The 26,218-nt window shown below is 35.5% G+C and overlaps 1 protein-coding gene across 1 annotated transcript; it reads right to left on the bottom strand.

Moving 5' to 3' along the window:
* Nucleotides 1-309: 309 nt before the first annotated feature.
* On the bottom strand, nucleotides 310-25,919 carry LOC139689486 (uncharacterized). Its single transcript, XM_071586639.1, has 7 exons — nucleotides 25,764-25,919; nucleotides 24,764-25,610; nucleotides 21,436-21,959; nucleotides 19,998-20,228; nucleotides 12,625-13,009; nucleotides 6,727-7,122; nucleotides 310-2,165 (listed from the first exon to the last, which is right to left on the bottom strand). Exons 2-7 carry the CDS (start codon nucleotides 25,581-25,583, stop codon nucleotides 1,717-1,719), a joined length of 2,805 nt encoding a protein of 934 aa, XP_071442740.1. The 5' UTR covers nucleotides 25,584-25,610; nucleotides 25,764-25,919; the 3' UTR covers nucleotides 310-1,716.
* Nucleotides 25,920-26,218: the final 299 nt, after the last annotated feature.

Raw genomic sequence — 26,218 nt, 5'->3', positions numbered from 1 at the left:
AATCTGTCTACCAATGGGACTATTATCCCAGCATAGTAACAGCATCACTCAGGCTCAAGGGCATGAAAATGCACCAAAACTTCCCTGGACCAACATGAAAGTCTAAACTACTATGCCACATGGCTGTAAGCAAAGTAATCATCGTTAGGGAACATTTCTTGCACTAAGAGTTTCCATAATTTTATGCTCTACTCCGATTTTAGATAATCTTACTTGCTTATTATTCACTTCGGCACAATTTAAAAAATAATATTACTTTTTTATCATAGTAAATTTATTTTGATTGGATTGTTATTTACACAATAACTATTAAGTATAATAATCAGTTTTTTGGCTAATACTTGGTGAAAATTTGTTCACCTTCAATAAAATAACCATTATTTAAAATAATTACAATACATGTACCATATGATCATTCAGTCACATCAATTAATGGCTCACAAAATTGTGGCCACACCTGAAGGTACTAATCCATAGCTGATAATGAGTAAACAAAACCCTTTTACTTTTAATGACTATGATGGAAAAATTAGTAATTAGTGAAAAAGCTATGAAAATTAAAATGCGAATGTTGTACAGCATTCAATCTGTATGGGTGAGTGAAATTGCAGAAACCCATGGATTACAAACAACCTTTCATTTTAAATTCAGGCAAAATTCCCACACTTGGATAATTTTTAATTCATTCACCTTAAAAATAAGAACATCATTTCCAAGCAACTTAATTAACTGCAACTTATTACATCCTTAATTGAAACCAAAAATAAAAGTCTTAAGAGATCAGTTTAAGTAAGATACCAAAAACGCAAGAAAACTTTTTCAAAAACAACCGTTCTAAAACAATACGGAGCTGGAAAGAAGAAACAATGAATTCACACGATGGATTAATTCTTCACTGTCTGCACTGATGTCTATAATTGATATGAGAATGACAGAGAGAAAAATCATATTGTGGGTTTTATGTTTCATTGTTACAAGACTGGTAAATGATAAACTTTCATTGGTAGCTTTATGAAGTATTTACCACAACATTCTTTGCATCACTATATGTTAATCAGCACTAGTCAAATAAAAAGCCCTTGTCTACATCACAGCCACACTGGACAGCTGCACTTTTACCTCCAGATGCACTTACACAACCCAAGGCTTAAGCCAAACAGACTAGTTAACCTGGCATTCAACAGCCTTTTCGATTTTTCAGGTTGGCAAGATGATTCTATCAGGCTTTTAAAGCAAAATTCTCACATTTTGATTTTTTAATCATCAGTCAAAATGAATCTACTATTCATTAGGACTTGTTCCCAAATCTTTGGTACACATTTTTATTTGACACATCACACATGGCTTAGTGGCTATTTGCTTTTCACAACACACCTTAATAAAGGCAATCACTGAACTATGGATCATTATTTACAAGGGGCATTAATATTACTTTACACAATGTCACTAAAATTGTCCTTCTGGCAAAATGAAGATTGTTGCACAAAGGCATAAATAAATATATATTACAACCAATAGTCAACATAGTATTTATCTAGTGTGAGCTCAACACAAAAACCTCAAAATCATCCATGTGATGAGAACAAAAATAACAACCTTGCACTCTAATCAAATCAGGATGTGATGAAAAATATTCACGGAGGTTACGCAAAGGGCATCCAACATAACTGACCAAATGTTTCTTGTATGGCAAATGCCAATTTGATTACATGATGCTCAGTTAGAATCTTGGGATCTCGCTTGAGACTTTGGCAAGGAGGCATGTGAGGAAAAAGCATTTCCGTTAACCGGGGAGGCGCACACAGATGTTTTCATAGTATTTACAGGAGCATTCTCAAAGACATGTGGGATACTGCTGCTGCTGGGAGAGAGAATTTGGGAAAGGGCAGCATCTGGAGCTGCCATCAGCCATCCAACATCATAAGAATCCCTTCGCATGATAAGGGTGATCCCCGTTCTGTGCCTGGCCATGGGTAAGATAATGAAAGGTGAATTGGAGGATGGAGAGGAAAGGGAGGCAGTAGCTGAGACACCCAATGGGGAGGCTGGTGAAATAGCAAGAGGGGTTGCCGATGTTGAAGAAGATGAAGACGTTGATGCTGAAGAAGAAGATGATGACCTTGGCACTGAAGAACAGGACTCCCTCACTGCAGACACAACGGCACCTGTAAAGCAAATGTGCACTATTTTTAATGGTTTGTTATTTATCAGTATCAGATCTCACTATTAATTTTTGCAAGGAAAGGACTGCCCCTCCTCAAACCTAAAGTGCGAATTTCACATGCTATATAAAGTGCATGGTTAGCTTTACAGTCACCTATTAAACCAAACTTTAGGCTGATTACTGTGGTTTTGTTATCTGGAAATTAAGTTAACATACTTGAAGACAAGTTTTATTTTTGTCATTTCATTGCACATTTAAATTGAAAAGGGTCCTTCTTAGAAATATGCATGGTGCCAGAGGATTACACAGATGGCATTTCAATTTCATTCCAGGTGAGCTCCTTTTCATTGAATTGATTAATTTAGACAGATGAAACCACAAGGTACATAATTTTCCTCTACTTTGAACCAAAAAATGTAACGTGGAATGAAAGGGAGGAATTATCACCAGAAGTCACCTCATCATAGCCATAAGGAAAGAAGACTATTCCAGTTCAGTAGCACATTTAAAATCACCGTTGAAATGACCGTGGAGTAGCAATACATATTAAATCACTTTATTCAATATGTTCATAAACGTTTTTTCTGGCCTGTTCACAAAGAGCATTATAATATCATTTGGAGTGAATAAATTTATAGAGGGACTCAAAATTACAAATACAAATCATATAATTTACCATACTAAAAAGAAAGACTCGTATACTCTTTTTAGTATGGATATTAAATACTTCCACGAAGTGAAGCCTGAAACAATAGAATACATATAATTTACATTTAAATAAGACAGGGCAGCATATGAATACAAGGAAATGGAGAAAAATTATGATAAAGTTTTACATACATAAAATTATTTATATTGACTGATTAAGGAAAAACTGATTTCAGAAACTTACTGGGTCTCATGCAGTGAATAATTCCATTCAGAAGTAATAAAACTAAGTTTTGAAGAAAAAAGAAGACTGTCACAATATTTAAAACATCTAGACATTTCTAATGTTTTCCAACAGCCAGAGCTTGTTCATAAAACCAACAAGTCAATTTATGTTACTTTTTGTATCAACTAACTGTGTATGCAACACTGAACTCTTTAACTCAGAGGATCACAAGATATGTTTTAATTTTGTGACAAATTTATCATTATTAAGAGGCCCTGCATATGCTAAATGCAAGACATTATTGATTAACTTTAATTTTGAGAAATGAAGCCCTGGTGATATATTTGGCATGAATCAAAGATCAGTCAAGGAGGAACAAGTAAAACATGTCTATGATGAAGAAATAAACAAGAAAGAAATTTGTCATTAAAAGCCTTTTCATTATTTCTTCTAATTCCAGTGTTTATGCATAAATCCTTGCATGAATTACAGGAATGGTGAGTAGCAATTCATGAGCTAAACTGTTTATGAATTTCTAATGAATGTGAGATGATAAGTGGCAAATAATGGTGCTCAAGAAAGCAATGAAGAAGTTAACTCTGCTTTGAAAAGTGACGAGTGTAATATCATATTATGAATTTAAAATATTAGCCAAATTCTTACCTTCATAAAGGTAATTCAAAGCATGTGTACTTTCAAACATGATTTGGTGCCATTGGAGCACGTAATGTGTCTGAATTATTTAAATTTTCCACAAGTAAACAAATTTATTTTTGACCAGGTTTCAATATACTTTCTTCCCTCCTGCCTCTGAAGATGATGTAATAATACATTGAAGCCTGGTTGGAAATAAATTTGTCAACTAGAGGAAAATAACAATTAACTTATCATAGAGACATAATTCAGATTTAACATTTTGAAAGGAACTACAGAAGGGATTAAATGTAAATAGGTTATTGTGGAAAAAGGAGGCATAACAGCTACAAATAATTGAAGATGTACATAGAACAACTAAATATGTTTCAAATGGAAATTTTTGCTGCATGGCACTTCTTATTGATTACCACTACCTAATGCTGAGTAGTTACCAAATTTCACGAAGGAATACCCATTATATGTACATGTGCGTTAATGGAGTTCTAATCTTGCCATTTATGGCAGACTATGAATCATGAGGGCATCTGACTCATCCAGAAAATATGTGACAGTTTCATAGTTTCTGTCAAAGATATTTTCACCATTTCACAATAATTATAACTCAGAACATCTACCTTCAGCAGCAGTTTTCCTTATTTCCAAAATACAAGCCCAAAAGACATTTTACAGATGCTCATTTTCTGAAGCCGATATACCTACTTATGCTGATCTAATTTTACTTTAGCATTGGTCAGAGATATTATCTCTGGCAAATTTAAATGATTTTTTTAAGTTATTTCCACAACACACATTTACTAACAAAATATCCTCTTCTGTACTTACGTTAATCAATACCTCAGATTAAAAATTTTTCCATGACCACTGAATACGAACAGGAGTATCCCAATTTATAAAATCAAGGGAAATAACCAAGACATGAATTCTTATCAATCAATATCTTTGTCAACCAGTTAAGCAAATATTTGGATAAATTTACTTCAATAGGTTAATGGGATATCCTGAGAGGCACCATTCACTCTCACCTTTTATAATTCGCTTTAGAAAGGGAACATAAACCTCTTTAACAATATTCCAAATGGTAGACTATATTTTAACTGCTCTGGATCAGAAAGAAGAATCCTTGGGGTTCTTTTTGATTTTTCTAATACCTTTGATAGTGTAAACCACCATATTCACCTAACAAAACTTAAGACACTTTGGTATCAATTGCACTTCATTTGACTGATTAGAGACATGTACTTCACCACATGCAGTAAGTTGAAATTGATGGAGGAGCCGAATATTTGTCACCTCATTAAGTATTTACATCCAGAGTTCCTCAAGGTTCAGTTCTTACATGAGCCCCGTGCAGGGGAACTGGGCTCATGAATATACACAGGACTGAATGACCAAGATTTTGCACCCGTAGGACTCAAGTGTGCAGACTTCAATCAACATTTTCATGTATCCAGTTTTGAGTTACATTTTTGCATCACTGTCATTCCCCACATTCATGCCAGTGGCAATGCCAAGAGGATATAGAACACAACAATGAGTAATGCATGGTGTAGTTGAACAGGAGATGAATAAATGACAAGCAGTGAGTGTTGCTTTTCACTTGCCACCAAAACTGCTGAGTCACAGCCTGTATTGAAAGTTGAGAGATGGGAAACAGCGGTAGTGCGATGGCTACCTATGCCCTGACTGGCTGTGCAGTACCAAAAACTGTTTACATGAAAATTATATACTTCCATCTCACTTTTCATACGGCATTTCAGATGGCATTCATTTTGGTAACACGTTACAGTATTTACAACTATAGACAGAAATAATCATATAGAATGATAATAGAGATGGAAGTCAATAACTGAGTTCAAATATAGCAGAAGCACATTCTGATTCCCACAAAGAGTAATGAAGGCCTTGCAGCTGTTTCATTTCTTGTGTCGACATTCAGAAAACGTCGATTGAGGAAGCACTGAAGTCAGCTTACCTCCATATATTAACTAAAAAAAGAGAACAAACTGACAGACATGAGTCAAAATAATATGAAGAGAGAGTAGAAACAGAAAAGTAATGCATCTTGGGTATTCCAAGGCAAGAAATGAAACATATGAAACGTTGACAGATTGACACAATTTGGTTTCTGATGCATGTGAAAAGTGATATATACATTTACTTAATCACTATGCTTGGCATTTTCTAAGCTTATATTTTAGATTCACAGGAGATTCTAAACTTCTGGGCATCAATGAAATAACACCATTACTGGATGATAACTCTGATTTATAACTTGATGAAGTAGTCATAATACTATGAATGCTTCACTCAAAAATCTTATTGATTAGGGAATATGTACTTATATTACAGTCAGTTTTGAGCAGTCCAATTGCCTCTATAACTTTTAACCCTAAGAAACAATAAATAAAAAAGTTATCATACCTCAACATTGTTTTTATCAAATAAAAAAGTTACTTTTCAAAAATAAACAAACTCAGAAACATTCAATGTTTACAGCAAATAAACTAAAATATTGTCATATGGCATATTACAGTATTTTTCAGAATAGTAACTTATTTTTTTTAGCTGAGAATATCAAGCAAACTATGCAAATTGCTATGGAACACATGATATTTTTGGCACAGCATCAACTGTATTAATTTCCTGGGATTTACATTCACATCTACTGCATGAAATTTGAGACCTAACCAACTCTTCAGCATAATGTAGCATAATCATCCTGTGTTAGGTTGAGTCAGTTGTGAAATCTCTGCAGACTCACATGGATTGCTCAGAATGAGCCACAAATCATTTGTATTTTCTTGATTTTAGCAGTTGTATTTTACTTTTACAATTGTTTTTCTGGGTCACTGAGTTTAGAGGCACTACCAATTTCTGTACATCCACTACATGAAAGTCATTAATAAAATACTACCTTTGGGGCATCATCAACTGTATTATAAGTCTTCAACTTTCCATTATTTTGTACTGCATGCTATAAAAATTAATTTAAATAATTATAAGAGTAATAATCTCACTCAAAATGACTCACCTAGCACATTGGCTCTACGCCATTCCGGGATTCTAGGATTAGCAAGCGGCCGTAGGTCATTTGAGCCAGCCCTCCACCTGGCCACAACTTCAGCCCTGCTAACATGCACACCGATTGTCTCTCCATTAACTATGAGACATGCTAAGGATCTCACTTCAGCACAACACTGCTCATTAGCACAACCACTCAGATATGCACCTCTTGGTCCCAACCCAATCACAATTTGGTGAACCCACCTCTCCCCTTCCTCCATACCACCACCCCTTCCAGAGTTTGATCCAGCTCCTGATCGCTCACTAAACCCACACACTCTACTATGGTCTGGATTTTCTACACTGGAGGATTTCATGCAGCCAATCCAGTCTTGAGAGTTAAGGGTCACAATAGGCACCGCACCTGTTTTAAAAAATTAATTCGCAAATGTTATATTAACAAATAATGCCTACATGTCTTACATCATTATTAATATAAATTCATTTCCTTTAATCACACATGATGCCACTTTACAACTACAGTTTACCAAAGGGAAAAAAAGTTTTTTTTAAATTTGTTATGGAAATATCACTAATTGGTTTAAATCCAAGTCTCCGCAAAATTCTTTCATTTACAGGTATGAGGGTGATACAATATGTCAGAAATGGCATTCAATTTACAACAAAGTTTACATCAAATGTTATTTTCTGGCATTATTTGATGTTGTACCATTCCATCACAAATGGAGAAATCTATTCCTATCAAAATATTTCAAACTAATCATTAACTTTCAACAATTCAATTTTTAATTTATTCCTTTTTTTCATGTTATTTGCAACATCAACTTAAACATTAAAGTAAGAGAGCATATTAGGTTGAACTATTCACATATTTGTGTGTTATTTTGGTTGATAATTGATGAAATAGTAGAAGCATTAGGGTACAACATAACTTCCTTTTTACAAATGCAAAATATTTTCAAAAAAGGAAGTTGCAACATAACTTCCTTTTTTGAAAATATTTTGCATTTGTAAAAAGGAAGTTATGTTGCCGCACCCTGTAGAAGAATATTACATTAAAAGAACCCATTGCCAAGAGGAAGAAACTCTATGGAAACTTTTATAATACATACTTAAGAAAATAGTTGTGAAATATTTACAGGATAGATATGGAGATTGAGTTATTTATAGCTCAGAAACCAGGTCTGTGAAGAATTAAGATGAGCATAAAACGGAGGAGTGTGCATTTGAGTGCAGAGAAGAATGAGAAAATAAACTGGATAGAGAGGAAAATACAGAAATAATACCTGCAAGCAAAGGATGTTATTTATGGTCATGGAAGAGGTGGTTTCAAGGAAATTCAATTCAGAGGACACAGGAGATCCTGAGAGGTATTCAGATGTTTAAGTCTGGGAGAGACAGAAGAATGTTGGGTAAGGTGAGACGAGTGAGGAAAAGAAAGGGTATTTTGGACAGCATGAAAAGGAATAGAAAATATGCTAGGCAGAAGACAGAAATACAAAAGGGAAAAGATGTTTTTGCATGTGTAAGTGAAGTGAAGTGTTAAATGTCCACCAGGTGCAGTAGTTTTCAGGGACCTTCAAAACCTGCCTCTAATCAGTTGACCTCTAATAATGGTAATGATATTAAAAATTGAAATAATGCATTCTACAAGGAATACATTTTTTCGCTTTTCTACGCATAGAATGCAATAGGAATAACTTCAAAACCATGGTAATCCTCAGGTTCCAAAAGTATGATCAAATGTTTTTATGAAAACTTATCTATCAAAATTTCTGCACTATTCAAAATTATGCCAAAATGTTATCACTAGTTAACAAGCATACAATCTTGTTTCAGTTAAAAGTCAAAGGGCACTACATTCAAGCTCAAGCTTTGTGAAATATTAAGTGAACGCCATCCTGAAACTAACACATTGTGAAACACACAGTAAAAACAAATTAATGAAAAATTACTAATCTTATAAAAGTTCCTTCTCAAATATTTTAATAAAATGCATTTTGATACACGCTACTGCTATATTAATGAAAAATATACAGAGTATAAGCAAAATGTTGATTGTAAAGAGGAATTGAGACAATCATATCATGAGATTTATCATATTCCATGCCACATATTTATTTTGATTATGATTGATATTTATCATATGATATTTGATTATGATTCACTTCTGAAGGGTGGATGAATGTAACTGTAATTATTATTTACATATTATTATAACTTTAATTACACATATTTCACTATAAACACACATTCTAGAAGCTATTAATAAATAAGACTCAGTTCTTCTAGAGTTTACTAGAGAAATGTAAAATTAAGCGGCTGAGAATAAAAAGTAAGTGGATAATTTTTCATTTTACTCACTTGCATACAAAATACCAATTTCTATTATTTATCATTGCAATTCGAAGATATTCCCATCAATTTTAATTGGATTTACATACATTGATAGATCTCCTGCATGTTGCTAATAGTGAAGCTGTGAAGGGGACAAAACTGAAATGGATGAAGGAGAATGTCTATGATAAGGAATCCAGCTGCTGGATAACCAAAACTCTGTACTCATTCTCACTTAATACACTTCTATCATGAAAATTTTAAAAATCTTCATTCAGTATATTTGTAACACAAGTGGACATGGAATAATTTCCAAAGAAACTTTAACTCATAAGATACATAATTACATTTTATTAAACATTTTAAAGCATAATTAAAGGCATAGTGGATTCACCACATGAAGTACGCTAACTTGTAAGAATTTGCTCAGTTGGTATCATTTCACTTTAGCAGTCTTCTCTTATCAAGTCAATCAAATAATACAAGAGACAATATACTGCAATTCACCTCTGCAGAATGATGAACTATGAAGAATGTTGACTATTGGGGCCACATTAAGGGAATACACAGCATATTTTGGCTGCCTGATTTGGCCAACTCAAGAAAAGGTTTCTACCTCCCACTTAAGTATTAACACTCTCTCTTCTCACTTAATATCATAGTATTTTCTGCTCCATACTGATAATATTTTGTCATTTTGTCCTAGAATTCCTACTGGTAGGTTATTCTATGAGAGCTTATATTTTCACAACAATTAACCCTCTTAGTGCGGCGGGCCGATATATCGGCTTTCGTATCCCTGGCAAAAAGTGCGGCGGGTCGATATATCGGCTCTTGCGTAGGCTATTGTTTAAATCGCTGTAACTTATGATTTTTTCTTTAATAATTTATGGTTTTTGTGCTATCGATAGGCTGAATCCCATAGAATTACGTAACTAATTTTTTAATTTTTTATTAGCAATTTTAAATGCTTTTCAAAAAGTATAATTCTTACTATAATTTTTCGTTCAGTTTTGTACATGTCGGGAAGCTCAGCCTAATTGTTTGCTCGTTTTTTTTCTGAGTGGTGTTTCCACTATGAAAAGCCACTGAAAGGCTACTAATCTGTTTTTATCTGTAATCTCTTGAATGTGTTGTGGTGTTGATATATAGCTGCTTATTCAGACTTTGTTGAGACGATGGAAATGAGAACACTGCTTAGTAATCATTTTGGTTTCTCTTGCCGTCCACCCTATCTAAACAATTGCACCCTGTGTAATGGATTACATTGTCAGCAGTTCTCTGTGAGTTAGAACTTGATTTTTTTTCTGCCTTTAGATTGTAAGCACATTGCCGCAGTCTCAAGGAAAGGGGATAAGTCCCAATTTGACTCAGTGAGATCAGCCTTTTCAACAAAATCGAACTATGCAGAGGCTGACAAAAAAAATTGCAATTCACTGGTTTTTCTTTATTTATTTATAATATTTTCTGCATGTCTTTTTGATTCTTTATTATATTTAAATATCGTAGTTTAATTGAAAAATGTTTTTAAAAAAATATTAGTTTTGTGTTTAAAAATCGAAATATAATTGCTAAAAAAATATTCTTCAAATTTATGATACTGTAGTAATTACATTTATTTTTCAGATTATGTAGATGTATTACATCATTATTAACTAAAATATTATATTTTAAAATAAAAAAACTGCATATGGATATCTAAACAAATAACTTCATAATGTTTTTTTTTCTAAAGTGATACATTTTCTTAAATTACCCTTCGCACTTCTCACTAGTACCCCTGGAATCCCCACCGCACTAAGAGGGTTAAACACCTAATCTCGAGTGAGGAAGACAGCAGAAGATAGGGGAGTCACATGTGGGTAATAAGCTTTTCTTAACTCCAATAATAATAATAATATTTATTAGTCCAAGGATTTAAAAAACTAAATATAGGCTAAGTCAGAGAACGAACAATCAGCTGATTCAAAGCTCTGAAGATTCCAGAAACTCTTTCACACTATAATAGTATTTATTTATCAGAAAATGCTTAATATATATCTCTTAATGTATCCCAAAAAAGAGCATGTTTGGACTCAGAGTCAATCAAAAATTGACAGCTTCACATTATTAGTACTTTCATTGCATTGAATGGTTAACAATAGCTCAAAGTTGAAAATTATTCAAATTTTCATGTTGGTATTTGTAGATGTAGGCAATTTGATTTAACCATATTTTCTAACCCATAAGATGCACATTTTTTCACTCCAAAACGCACTCTGAAACTGGAATGCATCGTATGGTCTGAGGATATATGGGTATGAATTTGTCCTATAAACCACAAGCCAATTCACTAGGAAAACTACTAGCCACATGTATTATGTATTTTTTCTCTCATCAAGCCTAGAAAATAGTTGTCTTTAGTACAAATTTGATAAGTGTTTCGAGTCAATAGAAAGCAATAATGCTTTAGACTTCCTTAACATTCCTAAATAAATGGTAAATTCCAGCAATACAGCATCTTTATTTTCATCTCACACATGATGCTGCTGCGAAACTTACATGCATTGGGCTAATGGGGATGTTGCCCCTCAATTCAAACATTATATCTCTCATCATAAACTCGGGCAGTCTACAGGCACTTAACCATACGTAGTATGATAGTCTCACTCCATGCATAATACATTCCTTTCCATTTAGTGTGCTTATCTGCTTTAATACACAGAAACTAAGAGCTGCATTAGAAGACAAAATTAGAATACCTAATCTCATGGGATGTAAAGAGCAGATTATCATATGGTATTGCATTTGAGGGGATCAAAATGGTGCAGGGGCTAATGTACTGGCTTCCCACCCAGAGGGCCTGGGTTTAAATCCCGGTGGTGTTGAATACTTTTCAGAGGCCTCTCGATCCCTACTTGAGGTGCTTTGTGGAGGGCACTTTGATTGAGTACGCCGTCCATCGGATAGGATGTTAAGCTGCAAACCCCTTGGTGCCTTTCGTAAAGAGTAGGCTAATGCCGACGCCAGGTTTCTCTCCACCCTTCATCCTTTCCTGCCCATCCCTAATGGCGAAAATGACCTCAGCTGTCGGTCGCCTCCCCTGAAAACTACAACTACCATTGCATTTGAACTTGAAAGTCACAAATTCCAGTTCAGAACATGGAAATGGGGAAGCAGAAAGGCATTTTAATGTAATGCATATTAGTGGATGACTCCATGAAATAAACTGATTTTAATGGAAACGAGAAAATTAGTGATCGGTATGCAGATGCCTATTGCCGATTTTTCTGGGGCCAATCAATCATTTATGTAATCAAAGGATACATAAATATGTGTATGAAAATGAACAGATCTTCCAGAACAATTCCCAGATATCAATCCATTATTGGGTTCAATATCTTACCTTTGTAATTGAACTTAAGAAATGTATAAAATGATAAATAGGCAATATTTTTATGTTTCATTGATGCATATATGAGTTTCATAAACATACTTGAAACATCTAGTATCTAACTTTCTTTCCAAAAGTGGAACAAAAGGAATAATATAACAACACACTGAACTGATTGAAAACTTATCAACTTACCTCGCTTCATCCAATAGTACAGCCAATCCATCAAATTCACACCAGCCATTTGTGCATTGCTGGAGTAAGATGATGATGATGACTCAGGGCAAGTGGAGGTGGAAGATAATGAAGACATATTAGTTGAGGAGCAACAATAAGCAGATTTACCACCTTCAGCAGGTGACGATGCAGGGAAGAAACGAGATACCACAGCACCTTCAGATGCCCATTCTATAGACTTTGCAATCTCTATCTGGCTTGGTGCACCTTTACAGTTGGCTCTCCACTCCAGGTACTCCACCAAACCATTGGGTGGAGCCGACTTCCCAGAGTAACCACTGGGCATTGCCATACAAAGACCTTGCTGAACTTTAGCATACTGGACAGGCACATCCAATGCCGACTGCAAGGAAAAAGAGCAAAGTTCAATAAGTGAAAAAAATCTCACAAACCCTAGGCTTAACATAACATTTCCTAACATTTCCATTCCACCCTGCCTCTTCTACCATTTCCTCAATACAAATTATAAAAAGCACAGGTGATAATAGACAATCCTCTTCCTTACACTACCCATTCCAACTTACCAACTACCACTCATAGCCGAGCAGTTTGAGATATGTATATGTTGCGGACATATCGCCTATCCCTCCAATTTACTCCTATTTTCTACAACATAGTCATTAATTTTACCAATTTTATTCTACCAAATTCCTTCTCAATATCTACAAAGCAAACAAATGCATTGTATTATGCTCTTCTCTATTAGTTTCCTCATGATTGCTGTCCCATAATGGAAGCCTCTCTTCCTTCTGAACTCAAACTCAAAATCCCTTAAGTAATCACTTTCTCCACTCTTCATTCTATCATTGATGATCCAAAAAACCACCATTGCTGTGAGCAAAATCAAACTTGCTGTTGTTCTATAGTCCTAAAAAACAGCTGCTTTTCCCTTTTTTTGGGATCCAAACTAATGCTGATCCAACAAAATCTTCCAGTCAAATTCCTACCTCATAAATGCTACAAATTAACTCTGCTCCTCCCACACTTTCATAAAACCTTAATTAGTTCCACAGGAATTTTACCTACCTCCATAGCCTTATTTGATTACAATTCCCTTAAAGCTCTTTCCACCTCACCGTCAAATATGCCTGAAACTAAACTATCGTCTTCTCCATCATATCCTCTTTGAATGCCTAAACTTACTGGCCTAATACCTTTACCATTAGATTTTCTATCCATTCTTTCCATCTCTCTTTGATTTCTTCTGGACCAATTAATAATTTTCCCCCTCTATCTCTAACAATGTGCACAGAGTTTCTCTTCTTACTTGCAGAAGTGCTTTCACCTTCCTGCACAACACACCCATATCACTTCCAGGGTAAACTATCCATATGCTCAAACTGAATCCTCCGCAATGCTCCTTTGGCCCCATTAGTTTCCCACCTCAGTTTCTACTCAACTGTTTGTAGTTTCTTCTTCCCAATCTTGTTAACATTCCCAATTTCCTTTTCTCAATCTTTCTAAACACCCCACCTGTATCCATTATTGAAATAGAAAGAAAGACTCGTACTTTTCCACAGATTTTATTATACGGTACAACGCGTTTCACCGACTTGCGGCATCATCAGGTACCCCACCTGTAATTCATGGTTTACCTGTCATTTACTCTTACAGCTTCATTTGCGGCTTGAGGTATCCTATTTTGAGATGTTGTCATCTTTCTCCTGCTTTAACCATCTCCCTCCCCTCACTCCTAAAGGTTTTCACTGCCTCCTGGTGTTCCTTCCTTTTTACCCAAGTTAATATTCCCCCGTTTCACTTCCTCATCCTTCCCATTTTATCCTCTTGAATCCGACGCCATACTTCCTATTCAGCTGCAAGGAAACCATTCGAATAAATTCCATGACTCCTAAATCTGAGCTTAATAATATATAATCCAACCGATGCCTTTTTGAGTTCCCATGCATTTTTCAAGTACACAATTTTTATAAAAAGTATAAGAAAATGTTCGTCAAAAAGAGATTTATGGATTTGCAAATACCTCTCACATTTCATAAGTAAAAACACAGAATGATGCACCGACAAATATCAATCTGCCCTATACAGACTTCTTCATTTAATTTTCATGTTGGAGTCTTGAAACCCCTGCCACACACCCCAGCAGCAATCTAAATACGATACATAGATGTTAGGATGAATTTAAGAGCATTTTCCTACTTATTTTTTACCAATTTTTTCATACAAATGACTATGTTTCATTACCGAAATGAAATAAAATTATTGACTTTGTAATTCTACACTCTTTATTAAAAATACGACCCAGGTTTTGATGTTGAACATCAGGTGGTCCTCATAGAAGCAAACTTGGTACCTTCGGAGCGGAGGGGGAGGGTAAGGTAAAAAGGTCAAAATGTAGCAGCAAGGAAAAGAGAATTACATCCTTCGGTGTCAATCGTTGACTTGGAGGAGAGGTAGGTCCAGGAGTGGGGAGTGGGAAGGATACAAAATTTTGCTGGTTTCGTTGGACACATTTCAAAATTTCCAACTGCTTCTAAGCGTCAAGCCTTAGACCTTTATTTTCAAAATGAAGAATTTTAGTCAAAAAGTCACTGTTGTGGTCACTCTTGATGAGGTACTTCGTAAAGAGGGATGATATGTTCTTATTCTTTACACATGTTTGGTGTTATTTTATCCTTTCTTTAAATTATCATCCTGTTTGCCCAACATACTTGGGGTCACACTCCAAGCACTTTAATTCATACATTCCACTCCTCTCGTCGTTGGAAACTTAGTCTTTAGTGTGAGAGATCAGGTTCTTAAGGAATGAAAGGCACATTTAATTTTTTCTTTAGGTAAAATTTTGATTGCTTTTTGAGAAATATAGTATTCCCTAGATAGAGTATTTGTCTCCATTTGGCAGTGGGATCTTTTAAATATTCCAGGTTGTAAACATGGCTTAAGGCTATTTTCATAAGTTTCTTCCAGTAAAGTTTATTAATTAGATCTTCTGAATAGCCATTGTTTACTGCTATCATTTTAATTACATTAAATTCCTTATTTACATTGGATTTTGACATAGGGGTAGTGGCTAATTGGTGGATCATTGCATGGAATGTCAAAAGCTTTTGGGCCAAGCAATGCCTTGAAGAGGAATTAATTGATTGGTCCGTACACATTTCCTTCTGAAAAATGGAGTACTGTGATTCATCTTTGTCTTTACAAATGCATAAGGCGAGGAAATTCAAGGAACCTTTTTCTTCTTTTACACACGTGAATTGTGAATTAGAATTGGCAGAATTTAAATATGCCAGAAACTGATCTAGTTACCTATCAGAACCTGTCCACTCACAGAAAACACCATCTACATATCTAAACCAACAAAATCATTAATGAGAGAGTAAGCTGAGGAGAACAAAATTGTTTCCAATAATTCATATAAATATTGGCCAGGAGTGGGGACAAGGGCAAGCCCATGGCTAAACAATTAGGTAGTTGGAAATATGTACCATTAAAAATAAAAGAATTTTGGGAAATACATCTTTGCTAATAAACAGAGTTCACTAATAACTGACACTGGGATGGATTTCCAGAGAAGGATGCACTATACTGACTGAAATTCTTCTTTTTGAAAATAAAGGTCACAGGCTTGATGCTTTGGAGCAGTTAGAAAGTTTGAAATGCGACCATTGCAAGGATGAAATTTTGTAACCCTCCCACTCCCCGCTCCTAGAACCATTCTTCCAAGTTAATGATTGACACCAAAAGTTGTAATTCTCTTTTCCTTCCAGCTACATTTTAATGTTTTTACCCCTCAACCCTCCCTCTCTGACCAACCCTCTCTCCCCACTCAGAAGGTACCAAGTTCACTTCTATGAGGACCACCTGATGATGACGTTCAACATTGAAACCTATATTGTGTTTTTAAATAAAGTGGGTAGAATTACAAAGTCAATAACTTCACTTATTTTCAATATGTTATGCTAATACCATAAAGTTTCACCGGAGACAACAAATTTTAGGTTTCACTAAATAGCAGCATCATAAGGCATCATAATCAGTCTCTTCATTATGCAGTCTAATAATACAACTATATATCCCTACTCATTTAAATCTATTTAATCCTTGTTTATAAGAATTGATGCTAAGATTAAGTTAAATTTGCTGAAGGCAAAGATGCATATCAGAAAATTTTTTTTTCAAAGGCACTTAAGAGGCTACAGGAGTAGTTCCAAGAAACTAAAGGATATGCTGCAACAGTAACTTTTTGACAGAGTCATCCGCTTACATACATTTCAATACCACAATTTCAGAATGTAAAAATCATTCGCCTTGACCGAGATTTGAACCCGGATCCCTGGATGTCCAGCTGAGTGCTTTAGCCAATTAAGCTATCTATTCCATTACATTCCAAAATTTTGGGGGCTTTAACCGTCCAGTCCATAACCAAACTTTTACCATTCGTTCTATAACCAGGTACCCGGGTACCCACCTACAGCACTTGCACCTACCCCGTTGCAATACTGGAAGTCTTACTCATATCCATTGTACCGTAAAGTCAATTAATTCTATCTGAAAAGTTGAAATCTGAGTACCCCGTTATGGACCAGATGGTTAAAAAGGAACAAGATGTTGGGACGAAATACCGTACATACATTTGTAGGCACATCACAGGCATTTGTAGTCATGGGCGATGTGACACAGTCAATGCGGTTAAAGGCAACTTTCAACACTATGGGTGTTCTACCTTTGACAAATTCCAAGAAACTGGGGGAGATACCACAACAGTAACATTTTTTACGGAGCCATCCACTAATATGCATTACAGCAACAATTTCAGAGTGTAAAAATCATTTCTCTTGACCAGGATTCGAACCTGTATCCCTCGATGTCTGGCCAAGTGCACCAAAGCACTCGGCCGGATATCAAGGGATCCAGATTCAAATCCTGGTCAAGGCAAATGATTCTTACACTCTGAAATTGTAGCATTGAAATTCAGGAGTAGTGTCCAAATTTTGCTCTCACAGCCATAGAAGCTAACTTAGTACCTTCTGTCACTGCATGGATGCACTCATGTGGGTCCGAGGCTCTGCCTCCTTTCAGTCACCATCCACCCCTACCTTTCTCATATCACATCTGATTGTAACTTAACATCCAATGGATTTTCAATGGCCCTCCCATTGCCTTTTCCAAATTCTTATGGGGTTGTAAACAATGCGAAGTGTTTGTCAGAATTCAATCTATCTCTTATGTACCTCTCTTGTCTCATTGCCATTCCTAAACCAAGTTGATTACATAAACAAGTGTCAGGATTTAACCAACATCAATGATTACATACAATGATCTTCATCTCACTGAACTTTGCCTAATTCAAAACTAATTTCCATGTAAAAATAATTATTACAAGGTTTGTATAAAAAGTATCGAGAAATGTTTTGGAAAAATAAATTTCAGAAATTGCTATAATAAATCACAATTCTTTCAGTATATCCCTAGAGCAACAACACACTTTTACCAGCAGCTTTTCCACGACTTGAAGTATCCCTAGTAGGCAGATTCTGGAAGGTCCTTTAGGGTATGTATGCAAGCTTCCTTGATGGGACTTAAGGTCCCATGGTGGTGTCCTTTGAGGGAGGATTTCACTTACTGAAATAGGAAATAGTCTGCTGGTGCCAAGTTTGAACTCTCCAAAAGTGGGGGTACTCTTCAACATATTGCAGAAGGTCTTCCCTAAGCGGACAATTGACTCTGCTTTTGGTCATCTGTCCAGACCTTCGAAGCAAGTTTAGCGCAGATCTTTAGCAATGCTAAATTTTCAGTAATAATAATGTGCACTGTCATTTTATCAATGCCAATACGATCTACGATCATGTGCACAATTTATGGATGGTCTGAATTCAGCACTTAAAGCTCACGTAGTCATCAGTTATTGACATCAATGGTCGTCAAGTGCGGGGCTTGTCCTCCACACTCTCTTGGCCATCCTTGAAGAGCTTGCACCAGTTAAAAATGTATTGTGACCTACATTCATCCTGGAACACTTGGCGAATCATGCCCAAAATCTCTAGACCCAATTTTCCCAGTCTAGTACAAAATTTGATGGTGTACCGTTGCTCAGTCATTCACTGTATTTTGCGCTTGCATGGAGTCATTCGACAGGGACCCACTAAATACATGCTCTAGCCTGAACAAATGATCACAGTTGATTGATGCACATGGCACCTGGTGCAAGTTGACGGTCATACTTCCCACCACCAAGCCTGCATATGGCAACGTACAGTCACGTCAGGAAAAAATTGCTCCTGATACTTTTTATGCAAACCATGTAACTATATCTGTCATGGAGTTTTAACCAAGTATTCATTAAGATTTATCCATTTCTCAGACAGAACTCTATTGCTTTGTCCCTGTGGTTATTCTTTGCTCCAAAACCATCGAATCGTACTTCACTCCCATCTCTCCCTTCACTCTCCATTGTTATCAAAACCTTAAAAATAAATCAAAGTAATATGGTGTATTTTCCATCTTCCATCTCATTTCTGTAATAAAATATAATATTTACTTTTAGGGGCCATCATAGGCGGCAAAATATTATTAACTTGCTATCATCTGAAAGGATGCTGAAATTTTCAGTCAATGAAAAACAACCAGGATCCATGTAGATAAATAAAAACATTGCAACTCCGATATTCACATGTTGAAAATGTGCTAATTAATATTGATTTGGATTGATTGAAGGAGTGAAATAGCAGCATTCTGACACTGGATAAGTGGTTCATCGTCAGAATGACTCCCAGTCAAAACCATTGTCAGTCTCATCTGTGATTGCACTTGCATCATTGCAACTGGAAACCAAATCCAAAAGGATGGAAGAGAGATATATGTCGTATTTCTTAATTGTGGGTAGAAGATACTATAAATGCGCCTAAAAATTCCAAAGCTAAATGTAGGTTAATTTGTACGCAGGTAAGAATTATTTTGCTTAAATGTGTACCTGCTATGCATTTGACCCAGTTTATATTAAATACACTTTTTTTTAAACATTATTTTGATTTTCCCAATTTTACATCTATTTATAGAGGGAATTTTTCATCAAAACCAAATCAATGTTTCACTGTAACATTTTTCTGGTATGTACTCATTTGCAACTTATACAGAATACTAAGTGACCTGGTGCACTTGATTGTTTCGAAATTAACTTTTTGATTTGTGATACATGAGATTGATCAGAAACTTTAATCTCTACATTAATTCTCCAAAATTAACAATAAGTCATTATACACAATGCTTGAAGATACGGACTCCATGTTTTAAACAAAAAAATTTCCTATTATTAGACTGCATATTTTACACTAACGACTAGATAACATTTTTAAATCAAAATTTTTACTTACCAAAGCATTGACTATGACATCAGCTGCCCCACAATCAGACACATGTTCACCATGAGCTTTTTTATGTCCATGGCAGTGTGCAAGGTTAGAGTTGGCTTCTACCTGAAGAAGCTTAGGCTGAGCTTTGTTGCATGATTGCTTTGGCATCTGAAGGCAATTAAATACAGAACTAAAATGTGATGGGCTTTTCACAGAAAGTTCAAATTCATTTTGATGAAGGCCCTCCTCAACCTATTGGTAAAAAAAAAGAAAAAATTGAAATTATGACAAGATCAGTATATTTCTCAATACACCCTCTCTATAACTAGGAAATTGATACTAAATTCATAGTATATTACGTAGAGTACATTAAGCATTTACAAGTGTGCTTCATTACTGTTTCCTTTTAAATCTGGGCCTTATATAAATTCAAATTAAGAGCATGGATTCTGGCATTCATCAGTGAATTCACCTAAATGAGATTCCAGTGGAAACAGTTAATTTAATCATAAAATATTTTATTCTATACACGATATATTTCAGTTTCTTCAGTCAAGTAATAATAATTAGAACTGGAACCAGGGAAGAGAGGGATTAGAGAATTGATAGGGGAGATCCTTGCCTAAAAGATAGTGTTTGTACCAACCTTCTCTCCTCCATTTTAAGGTTACTGTTGTTGGATGTCCAAAGACCACCTGAGATTGTACAACCGTTCCATCTAACCACACATTATCAGTCAAGGTACAAGTTTGCATAAATGTTCAAGATATGATTAAGGTTTCATTTAATCAGCTGGACAATGTACCTATCCCCCTTTCCCAATTTAAACATCCTACACCCCATCCAAAGCTGTTCTGAAAGCAACTTTGGCAATAGACTGAACTAGCTGCACTTTCTTTATGAGTGTTTGGAATATGGAGCTCTCATCAGAGGGAGTAATAGATCTGTGTGCACTACCAATTAATTTTTGGTGCATGTAAATATTTATACAGTGTAAACTCAATAGTGTCCAATAATACCAAAAATATACGTAAGCATGTTCTTACTGGTTAGATATATATACATATACTTTTGGATTTTTGTGAAGAGGCCTTATTGATTTCCCAGATGTTAAGTTACCATTTGGTCGTCAGTTAAAAATTTCAAATACTCTTTCTTATTCATGAAATCTTTTAAAAATTTGAGCATTTCCCCGATTTTCAAAATGTTTTGAAAATGGGCACTTGCACACTATTTCTGGATTTTCATAGCTAAATGAACTCCTACTTCAACAGTCATGTTTCTATAAAAAAAACTTAAATCCCAGCTATTCCACCTCTACAGTTTTTTAGTAACCCCATCCGATTTTTCTCCAAATTTTTAATCCTTCCCTTCAAGTTCATTCATTATCTTTAAGTAAGGGACTGGAAAACCCATCAGTTTACTGGACAACACTAATTTGTGAGCAATGTTAACTTACCTCTAGTGACTTACTGCCATTTACTCCAGCAAATATCAATTCGTGGGCAGACCTAACCATTTCCTGTTTCATTGCCAGCCTGATTCCATCACGGAGCTGTCTCCTACAATCATCGGGTGAAGCATTACCAACCCAATGAGAATTAGATGGTGCTCTAGGTTCTGTAACCAGGTTCAATGGTATTATTTTAGGCACAGCTCCCTTGCTCTTGTCTGCAGAGGCAGATGGGAGATTGGGCTGAGTGTTCAGACAAGGCATCGCTCCTTCAGATGGCACATTAGCCATTAAGTTCTCCTCTTGAACTTCCACCTTTTCTGCATGTGGAAGGCTCAGGTTATTGGAGGGTTGATGAGAAACAGGTGGTGGGGAAGGAGACATGGTAAACAGAGGAGAATTATGGCCAACAGAATGGCAAACTTCTTCAGTATGACATTTTTTCGGGTGAATATCTTTCCCCTCAAGTTCCATTTGCTTGTTGGGTGGCAGATCTGGGTTCATTCTAGCACAAACAGCTTCTGCGCCATCTAATTCATGGAAGGCAATGAATAATAGTTCAGTTTTACTTTTCTAAATCCATGAGACATGAGCAATTACATTACAACAGTAACAGGATGTGAATTATAATACCATACATCAGGAATCTGTGCATTAAAATTACCATGATAAATTAAATCTAATAAGAGGGCCATATAATTAAAAATCCTGGAAATTCATATTTTTAATAAATTTCACTTAGAATTATATTCCATATAAAATTATTATTGCTTTACTTGAATCCCGCCTTGCTGATATTGCATAATTATACAATAATCTCAATATTTATTCATTCACTGTCCTAATAATGAATAAGGCTTAACTTGAATCACATATGCACACATATGTCTTGTGTTTACTCTAGCTAAATGCAATGACTTCAATGTAGCATCAAAAACCTTACAATTCCTCCATGGCAATAGTTTTGCAACACCTAAACATGTATCTTCATAAATAACCAAAAATGCTTAGTAAACTTTATTATTCTTGATTCAGCCCAAGTAAAATAATATTCATACAGAACTCATGAGTGAACTAGCAGCACTATGAAAACAAATGATTAGGTATTCTTGATAAGTGCTCACTTCTCAGTCACCAGCCTATCCACTGGATGATTTGCCAATTCATAAAAATTTTAAATGTGTACAACTAATAAAACTGAAGATAGTTTCAGAAAAATTAATCACCTTCAACAAACCACCATATTCAATATTAACCTCTACTAAAATTCATTCAACAAGGTTTTTTTCTCACATCTTGTTGAACGAAAAGCATGGTTTTTAACATGTATAAAACTTAAGCACATACAAAATGGCAACTTATCTCGAAAAAAACTTCCTACTTTCAAATTCTCAGCATGGATTTAGATCTGAAAGGTCTACCACAACTGCCATATGTCAGGCAATCGACAGCATACTTAATTCATTAGATGCTAAACGCAAAACTCTTGGAATGTTTTTTGACTTGTCAAAGGCTTTTGATAATGTAAACCACAATAGACTACTAATTAAACTCAATAGAATAGGAATTAGAGGAAGTCCTTTAAACTGGTTGAAGTCCTTTATTCATAATCGCACTCAAAAAGTAGTGTTATCAGTTGATGGGTCAAAATATTCATCCGAAGCATACCAAGTTAACAAAGGTGTTCCACAAGGCTCAACCCTTGGGCCACTCCTCTTTCTGATTTACATCAATGACCTACCTAACTGCTTACCAAATAATGATGGAATAATACCAGTGTTGTACGCTGACGACACTAATATAATAATATCAACACAAACATATCCCAGCCTTGTGGAAAAAGCTAAGTCTGTCACACTTGCTATAAACAAGTGGTGTACAGACAACCTTCTAGACTTAAATGCAAATAAAAGTAAAATAGTAAACTTTACACACAATAAGAACATATCAGATGATCTGCTGGTAAAAATCAATGACCTATCAATTGAGCGTGTGACAGAATGCAAATTTCTAGGTATTTCTCTATGTGCAAATATTTCTTGGGATACTCATGTAAAAGCCCTCCAACACAAGCTCAGTTCAACTTGCTACTTATTAAGACACCTGTATGAAACTACAAGTAAAACTGTACTACTCAATTTGTACTATGGGTAAATTTACTCAAATATAACCTACAGTATAATATTATGGGGATCAGCTGCTATTTCTCAAACCATCTTTAAAATGCAAAAGAAAGCTATTAGAATCATCGCCAGGAAACCTTACAATGCTCCATCAAGGCCTATTTTCCATGAATTAAATTTGCTACCACTCCCATGCATCTACATTATGTTTTTAATTCTATATATAAAAAATAACATTGGCAACTATTCTCTTAACTCTGCCTATCATCATCATTACACCAGAGGCAGGAATGACTTCCATTATGGGAATATAAGAACTAAAGCATTGAAATTAGGACCCAATGAAATGGGCATCAGATTATTTAACAAACTACCCAAAAGTATCAAGGATACACAGGGAACTGCCGCATTCAGGCATAAACTAAAAAGATATCTACAACGCAATATGTGTTACTCGGTTGATGAATATCTCAACAATATTCCCGACCAGTAAGTTCATACTTTTAGTTTCTAGCAATGGTAATGGTCTGATTCATGTTTGTGATCAATGATTTTTCTGAATTTGATATTGTATGTGCATGTTACAGCCGATGTTCATGGGTTTGTACCAAACACTTATGTAACTATGAGCATCTATTCTTTTATGTATCTTAACTGAGCCTGTGTCTTTGCTCCTCATTGACGTGCCTTATATCATGTACATACTTCACCCACCTGGTATTTTTGTATTGTGATCTCTGGGCAAATAAAAAGTAATAATAATAATAATAACCACAGAAAACATAAAACTTCACATAATAAGATGAATGTAACTGCATTCCTTATTACTACGTGAGCAACCCATTGTTGATAGTAAATTATGGAAGTCATGATGAAAATCTTTCATTCAACTGCTTCAAATCAACCCCCTCCTTTCAAATAACAAAATTCCTTATCTTTGCCAGGGGAAAAAAGAAAAATTGAATGCATGACATTAGAAACGCTTAGCATGTTTCCCTTGCGGTTACCATTCCACCCCCACCTAGTATTGTGATTATAATAAGAAAGGTTTACACGTAGGGAATAGATTTTTTGGAAAATGGTTTTGGGAATGAAAGTTTTATGAATTTTGCTGACGAATCAGAATGTTTTTTTTTCAAACATACCAACAGTATGGCTAATTATTTTATTGAATCACGATTTAAATTAATTATAAAAAATAATATAATTACCACATTCTTCTTGACTGTCTCGCCCGGACTCGTCAGAGTCCCTGCCAGTTGGAGGTCCTGGGTCAAAATCCATTTCCAAGAAGTCCATTTCTGGGGAGGAACACCTAGGAGGGGCAGCGTCACCCAACCTACGACCAATATTCCCCATGGCATCCACAATAGCAGCATTTTCGGCATCTTGACCATCGACTCCAAACAAAAAGGGAAGATCAGCCACCCCTTCTCTGTCTCCACGATATGTGTAAATGCAGCATTCGTCGGCAGATAGCCCATCATCTTCCTCATCCTCCTCTTCTACGTCTCCATCATTATCCGAATCACTCGACAAGTTTAATTTTGATTCAGGCTCTTCTTTTTTATCGGGGCATTTATTCAGATTTGGTTCAAAACCGGCAACATTATTACGAAGGTATGAATCAAGTCTAAAATTATCTGGTTTCTCACTTTTGTTTTTTAAAAATTCTCCCTCGACACTCGTAATATGTCCATTCCGCTGCCTTGCTGGACCATCTGCTTCATCCTCATCTGACTCACTAACATCTTCTTCATGCACTAAGTTTCCAAAGCGTGATTTGTTCACTTTTTCAAAGTCAACTGCTCTTCTCCGTCGAACCTTTCTCACACCATCCGCATTATTTAATTTGCCAGAATGACTAACGCTTGGTATGTTGTACGGGATACATTTTGTTTTACATTTAGCCCCAAGTTCACGGTTGGAATCAAGTGATGAAGTGGAAGCATCTTCTTGTTTACCGCAATCATTGTTGTGCCTCGCGTCACCATTAGTCTGCGTATGACGCTCTTCATCACCGTTTTCCATTTCAACAGCAATATTCACGCTGTGACACTAAGAATTAAACAAATGACAATTCTTTTAAATTAACTGCTATTTATTTACCAGAACAATTGACACATTCCGACAAACAATAAAATAATTACGGCAAATACACAACTATGGAAAAGGATACCTTAAACTGTAAACGAAATGGATAATAATTACCTCACAGCAGCCATGACTTTAGGATAATGACTTAATATCATATGAAACTCGCTTCTACTTATGATCCAAATCCTCTACTTTAGTACTTTTGAACGTCAACACTAGTTATGAACATTTGGGAGTGGGATAGTGAATGTTATTCCTTAAACGTTTCCACCGCCATGTTGTGTAACGTGACGTCACACAAAAATGTGTGCTGCGAAGGCTGAGAATTAAGCATGAGCAACGGATTGAAATTTAAGTGGAAGCATGTCTCGATATACGTTGAGTGCGCTGAGCAAAGAATTTCGTACCACGTGACATGGCGCATTTATTAATTTGCTAAAGTGAAGGGTGCATGCATTCTAGCAGTAAAATATCCTCACCGATAGACGTATTTATATTTTGGATAACAGTTAATATGCTGCACTTACCTACCCCTAACTAGCGATTACATAAATACTAAGGAGGTAGAA

This window comes from Hetaerina americana, unplaced genomic scaffold, assembly GCF_022747635.1.
Source record: "Hetaerina americana unplaced genomic scaffold, ioHetAmer1.1.p SCAF_24, whole genome shotgun sequence".
Lineage (NCBI taxonomy): Eukaryota > Metazoa > Arthropoda > Insecta > Odonata > Calopterygidae > Hetaerina > Hetaerina americana.
The sequence above is the reverse complement of the archived record's forward strand: the minus strand, read 5'-3'. Positions and strand labels throughout refer to the sequence as shown.

Coding starts and splice junctions, on each gene's coding strand:
- LOC139689486 (XM_071586639.1), bottom strand. CDS start 25,583: ATGGAAAACGGTGATGAAGAGCGTCATACGCAGACTAATGGTGACGCG. Junction 21,960..24,763: donor AGACAGTCAAGAAGAATGTG/GTAATTATATTA, acceptor TCCATGAATTAG/ATGGCGCAGAAGCTGTTTGT. Junction 2,166..6,726: donor GCGTAGAGCCAATGTGCTAG/GTGAGTCATTTT, acceptor TTTGCTTTACAG/GTGCCGTTGTGTCTGCAGTG.